The sequence below is a fragment of the Mus caroli genome, unplaced genomic scaffold (assembly GCF_978045245.1).
Source record: "Mus caroli unplaced genomic scaffold, Mus_caroli_1 scaffold_2, whole genome shotgun sequence".
NCBI classification, from domain to species: domain Eukaryota; kingdom Metazoa; phylum Chordata; class Mammalia; order Rodentia; family Muridae; genus Mus; species Mus caroli.
In genome coordinates this window covers 88,610,846-88,635,469 of record NW_028227257.1, presented here as the reverse complement: position 1 = coordinate 88,635,469, position 24,624 = coordinate 88,610,846, and the positions used below count along the sequence as shown (strand labels likewise).

The following is a 24,624-nucleotide window of genomic DNA, read 5'->3' as shown; positions in this document are numbered from 1 at the left end:
GTATGTGCCAGGAGGCTGAGGAAGAAGCTAGCATTTAGTGGGTACCATTCTCCTGGGATAGAAAGAGGCTGGAATGTGAAGAACTAGAAACTCACCACATTTCCAGGACCGGGTGATAGGTGTGTGTAGAGTCCAGCCAGATCCTTGAGAATCCCAGACTCATGAGCCACCCCCTTGCAGACCTGGCTGTAGTCCTGGTTGACCTACCCGGTCAGTGGCTCCATCATCTCGCTCCTCAGGCCCCGCCTCAGGGTTGGGCTCTGCTCGGAGGTCCCAACGGTCCAGCTGTACCACATTCCCCTCCTCAACGTGGGAAAGGATCTTTGACACAGGTTCATCTGTGTAACCCTGGTGGGAGGAGACTAAGACTGAGCTTTCCCTGTGGTCAAAGGATCCTTCTCCTTCCTGGCAACCCTGACCTACAGGGCACTTACCCCACCCCAGTTGAGGGTTCGGGCCAGGTCATTGCCAGTGCCCAGAGGCAGGATGGCTACAGGAGGTGGTGGTTTTAAGCGCAGCTGGTCCAGGGTGGAGAGAATCCAGCCAACCTGGAGGAGGGCAGAGCAAAGTGGGTCAGTCAGGCCTGAGATGGAGGAGCTGTGTGCATCAGGCCTGAGCCCAGCTCTCAGAACTCACCGTGCCATCACCCCCGCAAGCCAGAATCCTCAAATTATGTACTTTGCGGTACATTTCCAGCCTGGGCCAGGGGAGGACAGGAATAGTCAGGAGACATGCACCACAGTCAGAGCCTTGCAACCTCCCTGTCCCCCCAGAGAATCTGATGGAGTACTCACGCTTCCCTGGGTCCTCCCTGGCTCAGATCAAAGACTTGTCGGGGATTCAGATACCACAAAAAAGACTGGATGATCTTGGCGCCCTGCAGGGACAATGAGGAGGGGCATGAGGCGAGGAGGTATCCTATCAGAGGCATACAGGGGATTGTGGAAGCCAGATACAGTAAAGGCTGGTATGGTACAGGGTCTTCTCCGGGTCCCAAGGAAAAGTAAGGTAGAAGCTAAAGCCCCAAATTGTTGCTGAAAACAACTATGGACAGGTGGGCAGGACAAACGCCAGCCACCTTCTCACTCTGGCTCTAGGTAGAAAGCAAGCTTGTGCTTACCTGGTTGCCCCCACTCTTGGGGTTCACAAACACCAGCAGGGGTTTCATGAGGGGGGATGGGGTGGGTCTGATGATGAAGGGTCTCCAGCGGCCTTCCTGGGAGTCAGAGAGACGTTAATGTGCTTTCCTGGCCTATCTTATATCCTTCCCAGCATCCCCTGCCACAAATGAGAACACCCTCACATGCATATCTGACCAGTCCACAAGGAACAAGAAAGCTGATCCCCCACATCCTCAGATCCCAAGAGCCCAACCCGAGCCACGATAAACGAACAGTATGGTCCACAGTGCCCAGACAGAGAAGATTCCCCTCCCAGTTCCCAGTTCCAACCCTCCTAGCCTGGGTCTTACCTCAGGTCCTTTCTTGCTGGACCTCCTCTTGAAGGACGCTCTCTTTTTCTTCTTGCTGGCCTTGAGGGTGTTCTGTAAAGGAAAACAGGGATGGTAACTAGGTGTGACGGGTAGGACCCACGGGGAAGGGGCTAAGGGGAAAGGCAGGCCTCACCTGGGGCCTCCGAGCCCGCAGGATCCAGGTGGGTGGGATGACCACGGCTGCATGCACCCCTAGGGAGCAGGGCTCCTCAATCTGTTGCATCATGAAGCACGACACCTTGCTGTGGTACTGGAAGACAGCCATGAGCAAGGCTGAGCTGGGTTAGGATAATTCTGGGGACCCAAAAGCAGCCAGCACAGGCTCACAGGGCCTACTTACTGCCTGTTTGCACCAGGAGCAGCTGATGGCTACGATCTCCTTGCTGTGGAAGGTGAACTTCTGCTGGAAGCCCTGAGGGAGGACAGGGTGGCTAGGGGACAAGATGGCCTACGAGACCCAGCTATGCTGCTGCCAACCTTTCATCACCCAGGAAAACCAAGCACATTCTTTAAAAAAAAAAAGATTTATTTATTTATTTTATGTATATGAGTACACTGTAGCTGTCTTCAGACACACGAGAAGAGGGCACTGGATCCCATTACAGATGGTTGTGAGCCATCATGTGGTTGCTGGGATTTGAACTCAGGACCTCTGGAAGAACAGTCAGTACTCTTAACCACTGAGTCATTTCTCTGGTCCCAACCAAGCACATTTTAAAAAATAATATACCCAGGGCGTGGTGGCGCACACCTTTAATCCCAGCACTTGGGAGGCAGAGGCAGGCGGATTTCTCAGTTCAAGACCAGCCTGGTCTACAGAGTGAGTTCCAGGACAGCCAGGGCTACACAGAAAGACGCTGGGCAGGGCCCCAAGGGCAGGGAGGCTTTGCTAGGAGCCCATGAGCGCTGTAGCTACAAAACAGACTACCGACTGACTACAAAACAGAGATCTGCCTAACTCAGGTTTCCTTCTGCCCCCAGATCTAGACAGGCCCCATTCAAGGTCTGTAAGTTAAAGTAAGTTGCCTACTTAGTGTCCTGATGTATCCATGCCCTGTCAGGAAATCATTATCAAGGGCTACTATATGTAGGGCACAGGAAAACCATGAAGAATGAGCCCCTGCATTCTTGAGAGGCTGAGGGAGACAGACAAGCAGGTGACAGGCCAGCAAGCACCAGTACTGAGCAGCGCACAAGCCGCTGTCCTAGGAGGCAGGGGCCTGCCGCCAGGCTGAGTTATGAAAGGCCATAAGGCTCTCAAAGGGTCCCTAAGTCAGAAGAAAATAATGGATGCCCTTGCTTAACTCAGAGACCAAAGGCACAGCCAGGAAGCTTAGGGACTGAATGAATGACAATAAACCCGATACTCCATTCAAGAGCTACCGTCAGTGCACACTAGAGCCACAGGACCAGTGGGCAGCGTGGATCTGGTGCCCTCAGGCCGCGCCCTTACCTTCCCACAGTGCCGACACTTGCCATCCTGGCGTCGTCTGTGGACCCAGTGGTGTCTTACGAAGGTTGGCTGGAGGACAGAAAGGTCATGGGGATGGGTGAGGGGTTGGACAGATACAGCCCTGGACTCAGTCCACAGGAATCCCCCTGCAGTCCCTTGGAATGAGATGAAAGGGACTGCAGACTTTTCTCCGAGGTCTGGAGGCAAGGTTGAATCTCTTAACACACGTGGAACCCCACTCATCTGCAGACAGGACAGCTCATTTTCCCTTTGGGTGACCTCAGAACCTCAGCCTAGAAGTTGATCCCCCCCTGGTGGCACTGCTGGGGCACTGCAGTGGATCCCTTAGGAGCCTAGGCCTCTCTGCTCCTATCTGCTGGCCTGGACACTTACCTCACGGACATTCCTGGAGCCTGATTCGCGGAAGGACGGCTTACAGCGGAAATTGATCTGTGAAACATTGCAGCGACCACCAAAATGTCAGAGCCTTCTTGTGGATAGGGTCACTCACCTAGAGTCAACCCCACAGGCGAGTAAAATCCCAAACCATCCCAAGAGCTACTCGGAACATGGATACCCCTCTCAGAAGCCTTCCTGACCGCTAGTCAAAGGGACATGGACAGAGAGGCTAGGCTGGGGGTCCAGGTCCACCATGTATACTGTGGGAAGTGGGGGACTCAGTTTGTTCGTCTTTTTGCTTCCTCACTCTCCAGCTAAAGTGAAAGCAGAACCAATCCCTCCTGTGGACTGTGCAGACTGACCCCTGGAGACCCTTAGCCAGTAAGCTAAACCCAAACCCAGGTTCATAGTCACCTTCCATGATGGGCTGCATATTCTCTCTCTCTCTCTCTCTCTCTCTTTTCAACACACACACACACACACACACACACACACACACACACACACAAACAGAGCACATGTATTAGTGCACTGGCTGTCCTGGAATTCTCTAGATAAACCAGACTGGCTTTAAATTTGAAGAGATCATCTTGCCTTCCATACGCTGGGATTGTGGGCATCCCCCACTATCCCAGTGTGTGATACATCTCTACTTTTCTTTCCCCAAAAGTCCTGCTTCAGTCTCAGAAGAGCCACAGGAAAGCCTCACTGTACAGTTTGAGGACTAGAGAAGCTGGCCCAAACCAGCCTTGCTCAGGGTATTTCTGCTCTTAAAGACCCTGTCACATGATGTCCTGATTTCTGCAGGCCCAGGAGCTCCTGTCTCCCATCCCCCCACCCCCAGACACACTCAATGGTCCTTGGGGAAAATTTTACAGAGGTAGCATGTAAGGGGCACGGGTGAGCTCAGTCACACGTAAGCACTGTGTTGCCAGAAAGTTTGACAATTTTGTTTTCCTTTTCAAGAACTGGGGATGAAGCTAGGGCATTGCACATGCCAGCAACTCCTAACCTCCTCCCACCGCACCCCCCCCCCACCCCCCAGCTCACGGTGGCCCCTTCTGCATACCAGGCTGGACACCACCTGTTAATTCATGCCCTTAGGTAATATTCAGTGAACCTCACTTCTAGGCCATGCACACTCTAGGGAGTAGGGTACAATAGCTAACCAATGGGGAGGTGGGGTTTGAATGTGTGCATCTGACTCAGACACTTGGTTACTATGCTTGCCCGGTCATCCCTGGCAAGCTGAACCTGTGGAACATGTATGTGCTGAGACACGTGAGTGTGCATATCAAGAGAACCTCAGCATTCCAAGGGAGGGCACAAACGGCTGAGCAACCGCACACACCTTTTCCAGCTGCTTAATGCATTGGGTATGCACCACGATCTTACAGGCTGCACACTTTCTTCTGGGAGCTGACTTCGGCTGTAGGACAGAAAGAGGGAAGGCCCTGAGACATCAGGTAACTCCACCCTAGATATCATCTCAGGGAGACCAAATAACATGTTTTCTCTATATGGGGTTCCAGTCCCAGTACCTGTCATCAGACAAAACCCCCTCCCCCTCCCCCTGGAGCAGCCCACAGCAAGTACACCCAGGTAGGAGCAGTGTCCACCAAGGACTGCAGTTGTTGCCTTGCGGGTCTAGACCCCACTACACCACCAGGGGGCAGCAGGTCCCACCGAGCTCACTCACCAGCATCTTAGCTACACAGTGCTGCTCCCCGACATAGCAGAAGTCACCGGACACGTTGGTCTCAAACCAGATGTGCTCCCCATACACTGCTGACTCCTAAACCATGGGATGGGCAGACTTAGCCCTTATCTGCCACCCCTGCCCTACCCATCATCCCCCTCTGAAGCCTGCTATAGCCACAACCTGCCTCCTCTCCTGTTTTACAAATGCCTTTAAGCCTGGCTCACAGACTGCTGCTTCTCACTTGGAAGTCTGCTCAGATGTGGGGCTTCCCTCCCAGTTGTCCACAAGCCCTGGGTCCTGACTGCTTAGGAGGATGAGAACCCAGCAGGAACTGGCACGGAGCAGTGTTTGAGCTCCTGCCCTGCCTAGTACACATATACTCACACTCCAGTCCACAGTGCTCTGGATCTGCTGCTCAGATTCACCGCAAGGGGCCCCAGGCGTGGGAGGAGGGGGTGCCAGGTGCTGGAGGCCCGACTTGGTGATGGCTTTCCTACAGAAAGGAGGACAGCTGAAGCCTGGGCCAGCCAGGTGCTTGCTGACTCTCCTTCCTTCCCTACTACCCAGAAAAACTGCCTCTCTTGACTTTCACAGAGTACAAGAGAAGCCCACAGCAGCTCATGTGCCTTGAGGCTCTTAATAAAATGTAGCTCCTCTTAGGCCCTTCTTCCAGTTCTACCCGGAGGTACCTCCAAGTAGTTTACCCTAGGCTAGGCAGAGTCCTCACTCTGAGCCAGACCTCGGAGGCTACACCACTTGCCCTGCTGGCTGCTGCTATACCTACATAAGCAGGGTGCTCCAGGGCTGGGGTCCAGCTGACTTCCGCCTTAGAGCTACCTGGCGTCTGCGAGACAGTGGTCGCACACGGGCCGGTATCATGGGGCCTGCTGCAGCGCCCGAGGCTCTTGGGCTTCGGCCCCCAAGACCAGGGTGCTGGCCTGAGGGCCACCGCTGGCTGAGGCGTCGATAGTGACCATGCAGGCCCCAAAGGGTATGGCCACACTCCACATCAGCAGGGAGCAGGTGGGAGGAGGCTCGGCGCAGGCAGCGGGGCATGGGAAGCAGTGGCCAGGTGCCCTGGTGTGAGAAGGGCGTTGTCCCAGTACCTGGCCTAGCATCACTTGTCGCCTCAGCTGTCTCATTTCCCTCCTGGACCCCTTCCTCCTCCTCCTCCTTCATGCTTGTGAGCCCAGCCAACAGCAGGGGTGCACCCAGAAGCTGGGCCCCAACCGTGGCAGGCTGTAGGGTAGGCACCACATCCACCATGAAGCGGGGATTGCAGGTAGGGGGTGCAGTGCTGGAGCGCCTGCGGCTGGCACCTCTCGTGCCCACACCACAGCTGGGAAAACAGCCCTGGAGCTGTGCACTGGAGCGGCGCCTCTGGGCCAGTGAAGAGGATGCCTGCCCTGCAGGGGAGCGGCGTCGAGCCTTGCCTGTGGGCAGCCCCACGCCACTGGACCGCCGCTGCCTCTCTCCGGGACCTCGTGCCTTTCGTTGGAAATGCTTCCTAAAGAAGGTCTCCATGCCAGGGGCTGTTGGGCATACAGACTGGGAGTGTCAGGAGCTGGGCCAAGCTGAAGCCCAGCTGTGTCCCATAAGCAAAGAAGGGACACATAGGCGTTAGGGATGAGGACCCTCTGTCCTCTGTGAAAAGAGCTTGAAGGTACCAGGAAGAGCAGGGGAACCCAAGCTTGGTTACTGGAGTATAAACACTGCTCCCTGCAAGCATTCCCTAAATTCTACCCCAGGAGTTCTCAGGAGATGGGGCCTCACCTGCCCAGGCACCAGAAACAACAGAGACCTGAGCCTAAAGGACTTCATCTGCCTTGCGGGAAACGGAAGCTGAAGGTAACCTGGGACCCAGTCTCTGCCTGGGTAGACTACAGGCTCCGGGGCCTGTCCCTCTCAGCTGGTCTTCCTTTTGCCCACACATGGAACAGGTTGGGTTCCTCTCCTGGGATACAGTGCAATTAAGCAAAAATACTAAACGTGGGCTCTCTGCGAAGGCTCTGAGTCCTGATAAAATCCCTATATTCAGCCCAAACCTTGGGTTTAGTTACTGGGAGACCGGGCTTCTGAGAATTGGAAAGGCATGACCTGCCCCAAGAGTGTTATTGTCTTGGCATGGGGGATACAGTAAGAGGTTCTGGCTAAGAGAACGCTGATGCTAGATGCCATGTGCACACATCTCTAAGAGCTTTCTGGTAACGAGTGACTCTGTCTTACTGTTCCAAAGACTGCAATATGGGGATCCCAAGGTGTGAGGCCCCCAAGCCCCTTAGGCCTTCTACGGAGGGATTCAGTGCATCACACTGTCCTCAGACTCACAAGTCTATGCTAGAGATGACACATACTGCTTCCTGCAGAGAGCAGGGGCCTGGGCTCTTCCCTGGGTGTGTACTAGGCCATGCACGCTATCCAGACACCCATTCCTTTTACTCCCTGGTCTATCTTTCCTCCTTCCCAGGCCCCTGGGATCAACTCCTTGCTCACACCTCTTCTACACTTGAGGAATGGCAGGAAGCCCCCAATCAGCTGAGGGAGATGGCTCCAAAGAGCAGCCATGGAAGCCCAAGTCACATCCACGAGTGCTACTGGATGACACAATTTCTGCCTGCCGAGGGCCTGGCTGAAGTCCAGAGCAGTGGTGGAGAGGAAGGGCCGCCTGGGAGCACAGCCTGGGAAGACAGGCCCACCTGATCTATGCAGCACCTGCTCTCTGCCCTCTGTCTATCCTCAATATGGGTCTCAGCAGGCAGCGGTAGAGCCAGTATAGGGTGTGGCAGAGGAAAGAAGTGGGCCCAGGGGACAGAGCTCCTGCAATCAGTGAGCAAGGGGGGGAGGGTGGGGGGACTGCGCAAGCAAAGCAGCATTGAGACTGGACAGGAGGTGAGTTCCATCCAGCTAACAGTTAATGGGTCCACTATGTATATACAGAGGGGGTGGGGGAAAGATAGACAGCTAGACAGGTGTACACACACACACACACACACACACACACACAGAGAGAGAGAGAGAGAGAGAGAGAGAGAGAGAGAAGCATGCACCAGATGAAGAAGCAAGCTAAGGCACCAAGGGTAGCACACACAAAGCCCACAGGCAGAGAGTATGGAGCAGATGGTGGACCCTAGGATGGAGGTGAGATGGGCTAGAGAAAGGCCCACACTAGTCACAGCCATCTAGTGCTACTCTGTGTGCCAGGCCATGGGTGAGCCCTCCACCACCTCACTGATCCTACCAGAGCCTCTGAGGGAGGCACCGCCACAGCTCCATTCTAAGAAAGTAGCAAAAGCATGCCCAGGTCACACAGCCAGCCAGTGTGGGCTACTTGAGTTAGGGTCATTTTCTGTGGAACCTGCAGGCCCAGCTGCCTGCTGCCACCAGGGCACTAGTGTGCCAGCTCTCCCCTAGGGTGTCAGCTTTCCCCACCAGTCTGCTTGGGCCACTGTGACAGCTGCCCGGCCTGGAGGAGATTAGTCACCCAGACGCATCACACCCCTGAAGCTAGCTAGTGTCACCCAGAAAACAAAAGGCCACAGTCACTGTGGGGGAGGCGGTGCTGTGCTCTCTGGTCAGGGGAAAGGCTGGGCCCTCCCTGCTGTCTCAGACCTGCATGACCAGACAAGAAGGAAACAGCCCTTGTTAGGACACATGACAGCTTACATGCACAACCAGAGAAGCCACACGCTGCAGGGTGCTCCAGGACACCCCTGAACAAGCTTCCTCAGCTGCTCAGGGTGCACAAGGCCAAGCTCGTGCCTACGGCTGTGGCCACGGGACTCAGTTTCCCTGTTTACCTAAGAAGACTGTTACGACTAGTCGACATCTTACAGCAAGCTCTCCTGAGGGACACTACCACCCCAAACACCGCTGGGTCCCCACTGCCCTTCCCGCTGGTCCCATGTTTCCTGTTCAGCTCATCTCCATAGAAACATTGGTCTGCTGGCCAGAGATAGTCTGGCTCCTCACTTCCTATCTCTGCCGATCTCTTCCTATCCTGCTTCTCCATGGCAGTTCATGTCCATTATCCCAGCACTTGGAAAGCTGAGACAGGAAGACTGCTGTATGTCTGAAGCTAACCTAGGCTATATAATGAATTCTAGGCCAGCTTGGGCTACAACTGTTTTTAAAAGAAGTACAAAAGGAAAAAAACAAAACAAAACAAAACAAAAACCCTTGGCATGGGAGTTCACTCCCTTAGTCCCAGTACTTCAGAAGCGGAGGTAGGTGGTGTTCTGTGACTTTGAGGCTAACCTGGTTGACAAAGCAAGTTCCAAGACAGCCAGGGCTACATAGTGAGACCCCCATCTTAACTAACTTAACTAAAAGGCAGGCAAACAAAAGAAGCCCTGTTTGGGTCTGGAGTTCTCCCATGGTTCCGCTTGAGTGGTCACCTCTTCTCACTCCATCCCTTATCACCTCCACACATGACACTGTCTTGGGGGAGGCCCTAGAAGGTTCTCACACTGACAGCACAGCAAAATGGCTGCCTCCTAGGCTTCCTGGGCTTGTCTGGGGCACCCAGCCACACTCAAGGAGGACAATATAAAAATGTCTCAGAGGGCCACATTAATCTCCAGCTGGCCTCCGAGAGCCTGATGAGGGCAGGGCGTATGGGAGATGGGGGGTCGGCATGAACGAGACAGGCCACATGCTTCCTCAGCCACCTGCTAGGAAGGGCCGCTGGCCCCGAGCCAAACCACCTCACACTTGATGCTGGCTACTAGGAAAAACCTGGTATAGTGGTGTGACCCTGTAATCCCCAGCACTTGGGAGGCAGAGGCAGGAGGCAGGACCATCTTGAAGGATACAACAAGTTCAATGTCAGCCTGGGCTGCATGAGACATGTTTGTAAATAAATAAGTAAGCAAGCACTTAGGAACCTAGCATGTACACTACACACCCTCAACATATCAACTAGCCACCCATCTACTTCTCCATGTGCAAGATGGGTCCGACCACCACAGGCCATGATGAGGGACACTGCAAGGATGCACAGAAAGCACTTGATGCTACCTGGCAGACCTAGGCCATGGTAGAACCGCAGGGCCTATGGTCGTGCCACCTCCTGAGGTTTGTTTCTGCCCACAGTGGGGGTGGGAACCCAGAAAAGGAAGCAGGAGTGCCCAGGGTGGCCACCGCTCACCACATGAGGAAGAAAGCATACAGCCATGCCACCCGGGCGTCTGCTCCTGAGGAATGCCCTCTGCACCTGGCATGAGTCGGGTCCTCAGGGACCCCTCGGCCTCCAGAGGGACCTGCATAGGACACCAGTTGGGCCCTGCCACAGTAGCTACTTCACGCCATGGGAAGGCCTCTGCTCCACGAAGGCTGGCCTGGGGTAGGGCACCTGTTCTCTACCAGTCCCAGAATGAAGGCCTGCCTGGTCGGAGGGACTGCTTGCCAGAAACCAGCCCCGGCTGCTCGGCTCCCACAGCCCCAGGGGTCAGGGTGAAGAGAGGAAATCTGGGAAGGCATCCAGCTCGTCTAGCCTGGCCTAGGCTGCTCAGGCAGGGTGCGGACATTACCAGGTCTCCTCACTAAAGAGATTCTGCTCCAAACACAAGGACAACATGCAGGTAAACGGGTGGGCCAGGGCTGAAGGGTAAGAGAGCTAAACGAGAGCCAAGTGTTTCTTTCAGGGCCTGCCCAGGCGTGGGGGGCCCAGCAGGCCCTGCTCCTTTCCATCAGACTGACGGAGGGCTGGCAGGGAAGCCCTTATCTGGAGATGGTGGTGCCTGGGCCTGCCCTGATCTACCCTCCCCAGATCCACCCAGTCACAGAAGGGAGCAGGAGTTAAGGAAGAGAGAGGACCCCCCCTTTGACCTGATCTGGAAGGACAAGCAGGTGGGGACTGGGGTCCCAGGCGCCTCCGCTCTTGCTCCAGTTTGCTGGGATTGCCGGCCTCTGCAGAGCAAGTCCTAGTTTGGACAGCTAGCTGCAGTGGCTGCGCTGCCCCCTCCCCCTCACCACCCTCCTCCCCCAAGCCGGAGACAACCGTTATGAAAATAGCCCAATTGGTAACTGACTGCACTTCCTCTCCCAGTGGTGGCTCCTGGCCCTATAGCAGGCAGGCGGCAGGCGGTGGGTGGGAGGGTGGGCGGTGCACACGCTAAGCACAGGAGCCTGGCCTCCTGGCACCTCTCTCCCACTTCCTTGTCCCAAGCCAGGCAGAGTGACAGCCATCAATACACTCTTTCCTTCAGTAACAGGCCAGCCCACACAGTGTCTGCACAAGGGAGATGGGGTATATAGGAGGGCAGGAGTGGGCCCCCCTTTTAAGGAAAAGGAGACAATTGCTCACTGTCCTCCTATGTCCATGGGACAGGTTTTACAGGGTCTTAGACAGCTAACCACGCTGGTTCCAGACAAAACAACCACAAAAATAATTATCTATTGAGTGTTTCACAACTTAGACAGCCTTTTCTCACCAACATTATTAGCCAAGAGGCTGGTAATTCCCCTGTGCGGGAGGCATACTGTCCCTGCTGAACAGATGGTGTACCTGAGGCTCTTGGGAGCCTGTGACTCCTGCCTTAGGAGTAGCTGAGCCAAGACTCCAGAGCCTGGCTCTTCTGGTCCTGTCAAGGGGGTCAGGGGCCTTGCTGAGCTGCCTGGGTTCAAGCCAGTAGAAGAATATTTAGGAGAGATCAGCTGGTGTGACACCTGCCAACACCTCCCAACCCCTACGCTCACGTTCCCACCCGAATCCAGAAGCACGTCCCATTTTTCAGAAATAATAATTTCTAAAACTCCTAGAAGGATTCTGTCTGAGGAGCAGGTGACAGGCACTAAGACTTAACCAAATAGAATCTAAATTTAAGAGCATTAATCTTTCAGGAGGCAGAGGTAGGTGGATCTCTGAGTTCAAGGCTAACATAGTCTACATAGTGAGTTCTAGGCCAGCCAGGGCTACACAGAGAAACCCTGTCTAGGGGAAAGGAAAGGAAAGGAAAGGGAAGGGAAGGGAAAGGGAAGGGAAAGGGAAAGGGAAAGGGAAAGGGAAAGGGAAAGGGAAAGGGAAAGGGAAAGGGAAAGGGAAAGGGAAAGGGAAAGGGAAAGGGAAAGGGAAAGGGAAAGGGAAGGCAAGGCAAGGCAAGGCAAGGCAAGGCAGAGAGGGAGGGAGAGCAATATTGCATAAAACACAACAAAATCAGTAAAAAGATACTGTTTAACTTAAAAACATTATTGTTTGTTCTATGTGTGCCAGTGCCACCGACTACATGTGAAGTCTGGTGATCAAATTCAACAGTCCAACTTGGAGGCAAGTGCCTTTACCTGCTGAGCCATCATGCTGGCATATTTTATGCTTTTGCAAACCTAATATCTGGTTTTCTAGCAGTAGCTGGTTCCTGTGAAGTATTGGTCCCTGCACAAGATACCAGGCTGTCCTGGTGGAGGAACACGAAGGAGCGAGCCTTACCGTGTGTGGAGTCAGGAAAGGAAGAACAGTTCAGCAGGTTTCCAGATAACTATGGCTATTCTATGCCATCCCGAGAAAATATGACCAGTGGTCTTTCTTTGTTTTTCTTTCTTTCTTTTGAGACAAGGTTTCTATGTATATGTAGCCCTGGCTGTCTTGGAACTCACTATGAGGCTAGCCTCAAAGATCTGCCTGCCTCTGCCTCTGCCTCTGCCTCTGCTGGGATTAAACGAGTGTGCACCAGGACAGGCTGACAAGGCTTAATTCTTAAGGGTCAGTACAGGTGCCAAACCCTACCAATGAACATAAAGTTTTACCGTGCAAGGCTATGATTTTCTTTGGGGGGTGTGGGGTGGGCTGTTTTTAAGTAGTTCAGGCTAGTCTGAAATTCCTGAGTTCACACGAACACCTACCTTGGCCTCTTTCAACAGCTAGGGACACAGGCTTGCCCTGTTACAGGGCTATCTTGCATTTTGTAACAGCAAGTATAAGCCAGTGTAGTACTACGCTATACTGATCTTCCAAAGGTTGAAACAATTCCTCACAAAACATCAAAACATCATCACCTTTGCTGTCTCTATTGCTCCTAACAGTTTCCTGTCTGGGAAAGCTACTCCCTCCATCAGAAGGGAGATACAAAGTTTCTAAGACTCTGAGTTCTGCTCAAACTCAAATTTCTTGTTGGAAACAAATATTGATACTGTTTTTGAAGTGTTAGGCTCATCTCATTCATATTTGGAAAAATGTATGCCAGACACCTGGAGTCTGAGTTTGTCTATCTGCTGCTCAGTAGGAAAGGTACCACTGGCAGGCCTGAGGTGCCACAGGCCAATGCCTTTAATCCTAGCACTCAGGTGACAAAGGCTGATGGATCTCTGGGAGTTTGAGGCTGATCCTGTCTACATAGTGAGTTCATATGTAGAAACCCCATCAAAAAAAAAAAAAAAAGGAAGGGGAGGGAAGAAAGAAGAAGGGAGTAATCATGGAGCACACAGCTTGCCTTAGCTAAGCTTAGAACATTACAGTTGGGCTAGCAGCAAAAATAGGTAAACTAGCTAGGCAGCGGTGGCGCATGCCTTTAATCCCAGCACTTGGGAGGCAGAGGCAGGGGGATTTCTGAGTTCTAGGCCAGCCTGGTCTACAGAGTGAGTTCCAGGACAGCCAGGACTACACAAAGAAACCCTGTCTCGAAAAACCAAAAACCAAAACCAAAAACGGTAAACTCCATCACACACACGCACGCACGCACTGCTGCTATTGCTGCTATTCTCCTGTCTTAGCCTCCTCAGTTGTCTCTCTGTATCTGTGTCTGTCTGTCTCTCTCTCTCTTTCAGATGGTCTCACACAGCCCAGACTGTCCTCAAAGCCCCTACGTTTATACCCACCTTCTGAGTGCTAGGGTTGGAGCTACAACCCTACACACTACCCTTGGTTTATGGAGCACTGTGGATAAACTCCCAGGCTTTGGGAATGTTAGGTGAGCATTCTACTAACTGAGCTATCTCCTCAGTCCAATCCTCGCAACATTAGTATATAGTAGGGGCCTGCTGGCTGCTAATGTTCCTACCTCTGCCTCTACAGATGGCAGCACAGTGAACAGACAGACACACATCAGAAACAATTCCTATGAAAATTGCTTTGTCCACAGCGACCTGCAGTACCAGGTCACTTAGAGACCCATGGATTGAGAGGGAATTCTCACAGCCTGGCAGATGTGCATTCTACACTGGCACTAACTCGCTAGGTGTAACCCTAAACTATAATGGAGCCACATTTCAGTGCTGTGCCTCTCCACCTGACAATCTTCTGCCTAGAACAAGGGCTTCCTTTCCCCTCCTCACTGGTTACCTAGAGTCTACCTGCTCACAGCTGCCCAGACAACCACCAACTCCAGCTGACCACCCATCTGGGTCTTCAACCGCTGAAACCCTGGATACCCTTCTCTCAGATCTTCCACCAGGCAGCCAGCTCCTGGAGGCGGGGGGCCTGCTGAGCATATGTGGGTGTGGTATGTCCAGCACAGGGCTGGCAGGAGCTATGTTTACTTCGGGTCAGCTCAGGAGGAAGGAACAGGGAATTCCGTGGGGGAGGGGTTAGAGCCTTCAGGGATGGGAAGTGCTTCCTCCTGGGTACCCCACCAAGGGCTGGCCACAGGCCCAGGCCACTTCTCTTTGTTTGGGCACAACAACAACTTCTGTTTTAGTGGCCATCTTCCTCTCTGGGAGATTGGTGAGTGGCACCTGGAGGCCCCTTCGGCTTGGGGTCATTGCATAAGCTGCACTCTCTGTATAAAACAGCCCGGCAGGAGGGGCTGCAAAAGCCTAGGCTGCTGATCCAGGGCCCTAGCTGAGCTCCTTGACCAAGCGTCCCCAGCTTCTTCCTTCATGTCCGGGTCCACCTCAGAGTCTACTCCTGCTAGTAATGAATGGCCAACTGGTTCTTTTAGAGCTCCCCTCAGTCCGCTGCTACCCAGAATTCTTTGGGAATACTTACTTCTACATGTCTGTTCCCACTAACAACTGAGAAAGTCCTGGGCCTGACAGCCAACAGCTTTCCCTCCTATTTTCTTCCTTTGAAAAAAAAACTTTGTTGTTTTTTTCGAGACAGGGTTTCTCTGTGTAGCCCTGGCTGTCCTGGAACTCACTTTGTAGACCAGGCTGGCCTTGAACTCAGAAATCCGCCTGCCTCTGCCTCCCAAGTGCTGGGATAAAAGGCATGTGCCACCACGCCCGGGTGAAAAAAATGTTTTGATGTTTATTTTGTGCACGTGCATGCACACATGAACCCTCACATGAATGTGTGGGCACACATACAGCACCACGCCCTAATGCACATGTAAAGGTTGGAGGACAGCTTTCAGGAGTTGGTTCTCTCCTTCTACCATGTAAATTCTGGGGATCAAACTCAAGTCATCGACTTGGCAGCAAGCACCTTTAACCTCTGAGCCACCCCTCTGGCCCGTTTTCCTATTTTTGTATGTTAACAAATACACACTTCCCTTGGCTATTTATTTATTTATGACAGTGTCTCACATAGCATAGGGTGACCTTGAACTTCTGATCCTCCTGCCATTACCTCCCAATCACTACCATACCAGGCTAAGCAAATATTATCTACTAATTCTGATTTAATTACTAGTCGGTACTGCTCATCCTTGTCTTCTGTCCTCGAAGTATCGATGAGCAAGTGAGGCACAGTGTAGTTCGGTGGCCAAAGGCCTACAGCTTACAAGTGGCAGAGTGAGCATCAGTGAAAACCCAGTAGTTCCACACTGGCAAGCCTGTGTTTGCCACTTGGCACATAGACAAATGGCTCTATACTCGCCACCTGGAGTCTCTAGAATGGAAACCAGGCCCCTCTGTTTACTGAACTCAACCTCTCCTTTTCCCTCTCAGCTTGCAGGAGTTTGCTCAGACTCTGGTTCTGCCAGAAAGTTCTCCCTAGGCCCCTCTCTTGGGGGAGGTGGGAAGTTCAGCACCTCCCGCACGCAGGCCCTCTTTGGTTATTCTGGGCCAGCAGCACTGACCTGCTAGGCTGCATGCCCTATGAGGTCACAGACCCTGGGACCTTGTCATCCAGATTGTTGGGCATGGCCTGAAGAGTGAAGAGAGTGCTAGTGGTCCCTACTTAGCCTTGATCAGGTTGACAGCAGATGGCTTCAGGCTGGCTGGCCAACTACTCAGGTCCCACTGCTAGCATTGGGTAGATAAGCCAGGTGTCTAACAGGCAGCCCTGAAGACTGCCATTTTGTGGGAATGCTAATATTTCCCTCCAACTCTCCCAATAGGGCTCCTCTGTAGTACCTGTGCTCCCAAGTCCCATCCCCCCTTCTCATGTGCCTGTAGCAAATTTCAGTTTCCTATCTGCTAGCAGGCTGACCCCTACTTCCATTCAAACTCTAACTCCTTAGAATCAGCTCTTCCAGCTCCCCACCTCCACCCCAGGCACCTAGGATTGCCACCCAGGGCTTTCTTACTGCTAAAGCAAGAACTCTGCCAGAACAAAAGCGGCCACCTGGCCCTTGCAAGGGTTTAGAGTTTTGCCTCTGACCAGCTCTACTGCCTCAGGCTAAGAGGCTTCAGTTTTCCTAGCCTCAGCCTCCTCTCTAGGGATTGCTGTAGGCTAGAAAGAGAACGTGGTCACAATAAACACTTCCTCAGTTTAATCAGTTTCAAAAAAGGAAATAAATACCTCCAAAGGCATTAAAAACTAGGGGAACCGCTTGGCAAGACCATTCGTGACATCTATCTAAGCCAAGGCATACGGGCCAGAGCACTGGTGGAAAGGAACACTCAGGGAGTCAGGCATCTGAGCAATCTCTGGTGACTAAAAGCAATGTGCAAACCTAAAAAGGTTACTAAGCTTGCGCTTGTAGTCTAGGCTCCTGGGAGCCAAAGGGTGTGTGTGTGTGGGGGGGTCATTTCTAGTTCAAGATTCTGCCTCAAAAACCAAACTAAAGGGGACTGGAGAGATGGCTCAGAGGTTAAGAGCATTGACTGCTCTTCCAAAGGTCCTGAGTTCAATTCCCAGCAACCACATGGTGGCTCACAACCATTCATAATGAGATCTCACTCCCTCTTCTGGAGTGTCTGAAGACAGCTACAGTATGCTTACATATAATAAATAAATACAACTTTTTTTTAAAAAAAAAGAACTAAAGCAAATCAGACCAATACCCCTCCCCCAGACTGCCTCCCCTCAACTTTTTTGAGAGGGTCTGACTATTTAGTCCAACCTGGCCTTGAACTCATGTAGCCCAGGATAACCTTAAACTCAGCATCCTCTTGCCTCAGCCTCCAAAGTGCTAAGATTACATACATGAACCTCTATGCTCAACTAAGGCATACCATTTGGATGAAAGTAAAACCCACCGAGCGTCTGGGACGATAACGTAGTGTGCGCTCTGCCAGCATGGATACCTGCTAGACCCTAGCATCAGCTGACAAAAGTCTTAGTCTCTTTAAAACAGATTTCTGGAGGAGCTGGGTATGGTAGCTCACTCTGATCTCAGGGATTGCCATGAGTTCAAGGCAGGTCTAAGCAATAGATGTCTCAACCCCCATCTTTCCTATCCCCCCTAAAAACTAAAAACGGCCGTGAGAGGGAGGCCATCTGCCCAGTGTTATCTTGGGTCTCCCCTGTCTGGTTTCAACAACGAGTCACTCATCGTGTGGCATAACAGGCAGAGAGCTCAGCTTTGCTTTCCCGGGTCAGACAGCAGAACTCTCCGACAGGATGTCTTCCAGAGGCAGGTGGGCAGCAGCAGGCTGTATCAGTGGGCTGTCTATGTGGGCTAAGGAGCAGGAACCAACTTGCCCCTTTCACAACCACCCCCAGCTCTCTCTGTAAAATGTCAGCAAGCTAGGGAAGGGGGGTGGAGAGACAGGCAAGCTGTTAACCCGCAAGATGCTGGGGCGTGGGTGGTGCAGGCTCAGGCTCCCAGACAGCTATTTTGGCATTTGCTATGATGGTGCTCAGCCCTGGCAGGGGAGAGGCCTCTCTGTGGGAGCTCTGTACTGGCACTCTGCCAGGAAGGGGGGGGGGCAGGTCTCTGCAAGGAGAGACAGAGAGGGTGCTGGGTACAAGTGGGGCCTAATCTATTCCTCAGGACACAGGCCACTCACTGAACCCAGGCTATCCAAGAATCCGTCCCTGGCACCTAATAAAAGGTCACAGGTGTGCCCTTCCCCGGAACCAGCTGTGAAGCACCATGAAGGCTGTCTTTCAGACACAGGCTGCCTACCCAGGATCTCTACAACCAGTCTGCTCCTGCTAAAGGGACCCAGGGGTGGGGTGGGGGATGGTGGGGGGGGGGGCTGTCACTTACTTGGGGCAGGACATCTCATGCGTCTCAGGCAACTTCATGAGGTATGAACCTCTCAGTAAACCCAGACAGTATCTAAGGCCTCCTGAGGCTCTGCAGGTTAGGGTGGGAAGGGAATATCTGAAGGAAAGTGTTAATAACCAGGTGCTGCGGAAAGATTTCTGGGCTGAGACCCAGGGCAAACTTCGTGACCTTTATGAGCCTTTGTCTTTTTCATCTGTAAGATGGAAGTAAATCCACCAAGGCCATCCTTGTGATGAGTCTATGAAACTGGCAGATGTATGAGCTTGGAGTAGCTGTTGATGGCCAGAAAAGAAGATGAGCGCCATCCACCTGGACACAGGTGCGTGGGGAGGGGTTGGGTGAGCATTCAATAGAGGACTGAGAGCACCCATCCTCCCTCCTGTGGACCACAGCTTCTGCTCTCACTCAGACCTGCTCTCTCAGCATGCCCTTAGCTAAGACTGGCGAGGATAAGGGGACAGGCATCTGGTCTATGCTCTGCCTAGCCTTTCCCTCCTGGACACGAGTGCCAGCTAGGCTCAGGGCTGAGAGCTAAGGGGCTGGGGCAGCATACTATAACCAGATGCTTATGCTCCAAGGGCATCCAGGGCCTTCACATGAAACACACAGGTAGTGGCTGAGGACCACAGCAACAGGAGTGGCTCCAGGAAAGAGGGAAGCTGTGAGCCTCAAGCTGTGGTTCTCAGCCTTCCTAATTCTTTTTTTTTTTTTTTAAGATTTATTTATTTATTATATGTAAGTACACTGTAGCTGTCTTCAGACACTCCAGAAGAGGGAGTCAGATCTTGTTACGGATGGTTGTGAGCCACCATGTGGTTGCTGGGATTTGAACTCCTGACCTTTGGAAGAGCAGTCGGGTGCTCTTACCCACTGAGCCATCTCACCAGCCCCCAGCCTTCCTAATTCTGTGACCCTTTAATATGGTCCCTCATGTGTGGGGACCCCCAACTATAAAACTATTTTTGTGGCTGTAATGATTTTATAACTGTAATCTTGCTACTGTTATGAACTGTAATGTACATATCTATGTTTTCTGATGGTCTTTTTTTTTTTTTCTTTTTTTCTTTTTTTGAGACAGGGTTTCTCTGTGTAGCCCTGGCTGTCCTGGAACTCACTATGTAAACCAGGCTGACTGTAGACCTGGCAGAAATCCGCCTGCCTCTGCCTCCCAAATGCTGGGATTAACGGTGTGTGCCACCACTGCCAGGCGTTTTCTGATGGTCTTAAGCAAACAACTTAGGTCATTTGACACCCCCCCCCAAGGTCGAGAACCACTGGCCTAAAGGCAAATGTTCACCTTCCTGCATACAGTGTTCCTTCCCTGAGACAGGGTGCGTGCCAGGTGGCAAATGCAGGTGAGACTCTGGAGTGAGTCCTGTGATGCAGCACATATGAATGTGTCCCAGGCTGCCTGTGAGACCTTGGCTGAGTCCAGGGTACTTCGCCGGGGCCTTGACCTTCAGGGGTAGGGCAGGGTGGAACTAAGTGATATAGAAACACACACCCCAGATCACTGGCTTCACTCTGGCAGCTAGGGTCTTCAGGTAACTAACTCACCAAGAGAAGGTGTCTACATCCACTCACAGCAGGTGCAAGTGGTCTGCTAGAAGAAAACTTCCGGGCCCAGTGTCCTTCCCTACGGGAGCCTCGGCCCCCTGCTGTTGTCACAGTGATACTGCAGGACTGGTTCCTGGGTAGCGCAAGGACCTTGAAGCCCTCTCTCTAGCCCTCTGTGCTAGCTGGAAGCACCAGTACTTCTTTTAGAGGCAGCTCAGCCTAATCGTCAAAGCTTGCCAGCCTGCCCATCAGCCTCCTCTTTTTTGCTTGGGGAAACAGGGAAAATTCTGGGAAGGCTTTCAGAAAGATGCAGGCAGGCCTGCTGCTCTCCTTCCCAGACACAGCTCCCAAGCCTAGGCTTTCTCTGCTCAGGGGGCAGGAGTCCTTCCTCTGTCCTTGACTGTAAGGACACCCTCTTTCTACCATCTTATATTAAGTGCAAACCCTTGTCAGTCTGCATGTGGGGATTTGACCTTTGTTATGGTGACAAAACAACAGGAACTGCCCATCCCCACCCCTGACATGTAAGCCAGAAACTGGTCCGTGTGACACTAGACAGGGACCGGAATTCTTCCTTCACCTGCCAACCTGAGCCAGCTCTGTACCTGGGCACAAGGCTGGAGTGGAAGCTGACAGTCAGATGCACCCAGCTCAGGCAGAGGTCCCTCTTCCGCAAGTTGGCAGGAACTCAAGGTTCTGCAGCCACCTGGACTGTTCTCATATTAGCCTAAGCAAGACAATTGATTCACTCAGAGATTCTTTTGGCCCCCAGACATCCTGGCGCCACAGACAGGGGTTCTCAGCTCTGAAAGAGAGAATCCCTCAAGGTGTCCCTCCCCATTCACTCCAAACCACCCCAAACAGTGCTGAGTCTGCTCATCCGCCAGCCTTGTCCTCAGCCTATGCTCATAGGCCCCGTGTGGCATGGCCTCTAAATGAGATCTATTGTGTCAAACTCGCCCCACGGGTGTGTCTCCTGCCCTCTGGGAGCTTATGACTTTGAGACTAATGAAGGGCAGAGATGGCAGAACAGACATTCTGGCTCCCAGGGGCTTGGACAACCAAAGCTCCTTCTGTCAAAATGTGTAGTGTGCCAGGTAATTTATAATGCCCCTGGGGTGCAAAACCAGCCAATCCACAAGCCGAGTGACCTGCCCAGGACCAGGCTGTGGCAAAGGGCCAGAGGGTGAGTCCGTCCCCTCTTCATGGGGCTGGTTCTAGGCAACTGTCCTCACTGGAGACTGACCAAGCCTTGGGGTCAGAGAACCTGTGTGTAACGATTCCACCTGCTCTACTCAGGGGAGAGGAAAACCAGATGACAGGAGGTTAGATAGATCCCCTCTCCTTCCTCTAAGAGGGGGCTGACAGCTTCCACCATGAAGAAGTGGGGTGGGATGGAGTTGGAGGTGGGCAGAATCTGTAAGCTGAGCAAGTTATGGCTCAGCTCTGTGTCTGTCACTGGACTGAAAGAGATGGCAAACTGCTCCCCAGGTCCCAGCCAGTGATGCCAGTTGAATGGGGCAGGGTAGGTTTGAAGGAAGACACCATGGTCACCGTTCTTGCTGACCCAACACAGACAGGACCCATGTGGCCCCCCGCCAAGCCCACAGCAGACATTGCCAACTGTTCACACACTCTGCACCTGAGCAGAAGACAGAGCTCAACGCAGCAGCCTCAGAGCCAACACACATCTGGTGTCATCGATGGCCCTGTGTTCTGGCCTGTTCACTTACGAGGTCCCTCAGCTTCGAGGTGTTAAGTGGCAGAAACATGTGGTAGAACACAGAGGTTAAATGTCCAAGGAGAAACAAGAGCTGTCTTATAAATGAGCATGGAGCCTGGGAAAAGATGGAGGGATGGTTTCAACTGAAGACGTCCCAGGGGCCAAGAAGCACGGCAGAGCTACATGAGCGGCATAGGTAAGGACAGAGCCTGGGCTGGGACACTAATCCAAATGTCTGCTCCTCTCGTCACCTGGCCATCAAATGAAGTCAAAGGAGGCCCGGCACCAATGGGTGCAGATCCTGAAGGCCCAAGTCAGTCAGAGGAATCTTTCACTGTCATGAGCTCCCAATGTCTTTGTTTTGTTTGTTTGTTTGTTTGTTTAAAGCACCACTGCCCTCCATACACAGCCCACGCTACCACACCCATGCTTATGGAGGCCCTCTCTGACTTTCTTCTTGATAAGCATGCTAGAAAATCACTTCCCATCCCAGGAGGCTGTCACCCCGTGACTTTGTGGTATCACCTGGGAAGCTCTTGAAAAAGCTCTGGCTCACTGGTTAAGTTCTAAGAATCTGACTTCTTAGAGCACCCCGGGCCTCTGTGACAGTGTATTTGAGGTCCTGGGAGAGAGAAAGGGGATGTGGATTTTGGAATCAAACCAACCTGAGTTCAAATGCTGTCTCTGCCTCTTACGTGCTGTGTGACTCTGGGCAAATGGCTCCTCTCTCTGACAGTATGTTTATTTCATCTACAAAGATGGAAAAATAGAACCTATCCTGCTTATTTTAGAGAATTATATAAAGGCACTCAGCACTTCTGTTGATCTTCTGTTGACTATGCCCAAGGCTCATCTCTCCATCCACAAACCTGTGCTCTTCAAAATGAGCACAGCTTCAAGTAGAAAGCACTCAACACTTGGTGCCCTATGGGCAGCAACAGGAAGCCTTCAGGGTGCCCCTCCCTCCCTCCCCCAGGAGCCTGTGAACACTGGAGGCTACTTCCTGCAGCTGGGTGTAAACTGCTCTACCTTGCAAGGCTGTGGGTAACAAAACAGAAGTATTGGAAGTGTCACTGCCTGCCCTCTTATATGAGGTCTTGAAGCTCCTGTGGCTTCTCCAAAGCCCACAGAGCTCCATCTGCCAGTGCAAGGATCCAGATCTCCTGTGTGTGGTGCCTGGTGTGTGCTTAGCAGCACACTGCAAGTGCAAAGAGCAGGGCCCTGGCAGGGGTAAACCAGGCAGAGGGCATAGATCAGCACCACAGGCACACCACCCACACAACAGAGGAAAACCACACGGGTTATTAGTAGGTAAGTCTGCCCTGGAAAGGCCCCAGGCAAAGCTCAGAAGGGGCCAAAGACAGCAAGGCCTTCAACAGCCACAAATACTAAAAGGGAGGCCCTGGGTAGAGTCTGAGGTCAGAGTCCAATCAGAACTCTAGGGTTCTTAGCTGATTGGCTGCAAGCTCTTCAGCCACCAAAGAAATTCAGAGGTCAGACAGGAAAGCAGAAAGGAGGAAAAAAAAAAAAAAAAGATCAGAGAGCTGGGTAGAATGGGTGGCACCTTACACCAGGGCATTTCCAGCAGGCACAGACGAGCACACATGCCCTGAACTGCCTGCACTCAGTCTTTCCATACCCTCCTTCCAGTTTCTCATCACAGTCATGGTCAAAGCTCTGTCACAGGTACAATATGGTGATATTTTGATTGCTTGGGGGAAAGGGCACGATGAAGCTAAAACAGCCAACTCTGATTCAAAACTACAGGCCACTTCGTCCCTTCCCAAAGCAAGAGCTGGAAGAAGGTAGGGGGAAGAGATGATTGTCTAGAAAAAGGAGAAGGGGCTATCTTCATGCTATGGCAGAGCAAAGTAGAGCAACACGCTAGGCACCCACAGTCCCCAGAAGTTTAAAACATCGAGTAGTTTAATCAGTGACCTGGGGACAACCATGTGCTGTGGCAAATCACAGCGACCACAATCAGCAGATGCCAAGAAGTGGTAGTTGGCAAATAGGTTCCCCAGAAGCACGAAGGGCGGTATGACCGCCCCCACCACGCTGGTAACTGCAGGTTCGGGGAGACTGTCAAAAAGCAGTGGTGACCAGTCGTAGGGTCTCTGACTGCTGGTGCCAAGGAGTTGGGGTGACTTCTGTCGCCCTGCAGAAGGGTTAGGAGCTGACTATCATTGCACTAAGGACGAAGCACACTACCAGCCGGTGCCAGCGCGCGCACCACCCGGACCGCCTGTGCCTGGCGCTTGGATACCCACGCTGGGACAGCCTGTCCCGCCGCCGCCCCGCTCACCTGTGCCCAAAGAGCCGCAGCCCGGGGAAGCGCCGCTTGGTCAGGCGCCGAGGCGCCTTGTCGGGCTCCGGACCCGCGTCGCGCTCGGAGCCGCTGGACGAGGCGGAGGCCGACTCCGAGTCGCTGCTCCGGCCCTCGGGGCTGGGGTCCCGCGGCTCCATCCGGCCCTAGCCCCGGCCGGCGGCGGGCCTGCGGGAGACGCCCATGCCGGGCCGGCGGCCGGGGCTCAGCACGCCGGCTCCGCACCGCCCGCCAAGCTCATGGCGAGCACGCGCTCCGCCCGCCCTGCGCTGCGCTGCGCGTCCTCGCGCCCCACTCCCAGGTGCCGGGGAAGCAGCCTCCGCTCCAGGAAGTGCCGACAGCCGCGGCCGCAGGACCCCGCATAGCTGGCCGGGCCTCTGCCTGCCCGCCCGCCGCCGAGCACGCCCCCTCGGCCGCTCCGCCGCACTCGCCCCACGGCGCCCTCTGCTGGCCTCAAGCCACGTCGCAAGGCCGTCGAGGAGGCCTGGGGGGCGGGACTTACGAGGGCACCACCCCTCCAGCTCCGTGGCCAGCCTGCCTGGATGGGACTGACTTCCTGGCCTGAGCCGCTCAAACTGTTCCCAGATGTATGATCCTCTCCCCCATGTCCTCCTCCACCAAACAACCTACATGATCAAAGTATACACACGCGAGGGCGGCTGTCACCACTTCTCCCGCATCCACAAGTTATATATTGCTCT

At 53.2% G+C, this 24,624-nt stretch overlaps 1 protein-coding gene across 4 annotated transcripts in view; it reads right to left on the bottom strand.

Moving 5' to 3' along the window:
* The window catches only part of Dgkz (diacylglycerol kinase zeta), a 42,821-nt gene that overhangs the window by 6,265 nt on the left and 11,932 nt on the right, over positions 1-24,624 (bottom strand). For 2 of the 4 annotated variants that reach the window (XM_029472294.2, XM_021156923.1), the window contains exons 2-14: positions 5,431-5,539; positions 5,044-5,139; positions 4,696-4,773; positions 3,339-3,395; positions 2,946-3,014; positions 1,833-1,904; positions 1,626-1,742; positions 1,472-1,543; positions 1,121-1,216; positions 795-877; positions 637-697; positions 435-548; positions 208-348 (exon numbers count right to left, since the gene is read on the bottom strand). In XM_029472294.2, coding sequence (XP_029328154.1) covers positions 208-348; positions 435-548; positions 637-697; positions 795-877; positions 1,121-1,216; positions 1,472-1,543; positions 1,626-1,742; positions 1,833-1,904; positions 2,946-3,014; positions 3,339-3,395; positions 4,696-4,773; positions 5,044-5,139; positions 5,431-5,539 — 1,165 coding nt within the window. Of the gene's footprint in view, positions 1-207; positions 349-434; positions 549-636; positions 698-794; positions 878-1,120; positions 1,217-1,471; positions 1,544-1,625; positions 1,743-1,832; positions 1,905-2,945; positions 3,015-3,338; positions 3,396-4,695; positions 4,774-5,043; positions 5,140-5,430; positions 5,540-5,830; positions 10,964-23,902; positions 24,331-24,624 lie in introns of those variants that run through there. The other 2 variants (XM_021156924.3, XM_085834643.1) reach the window with 2 other exon arrangements.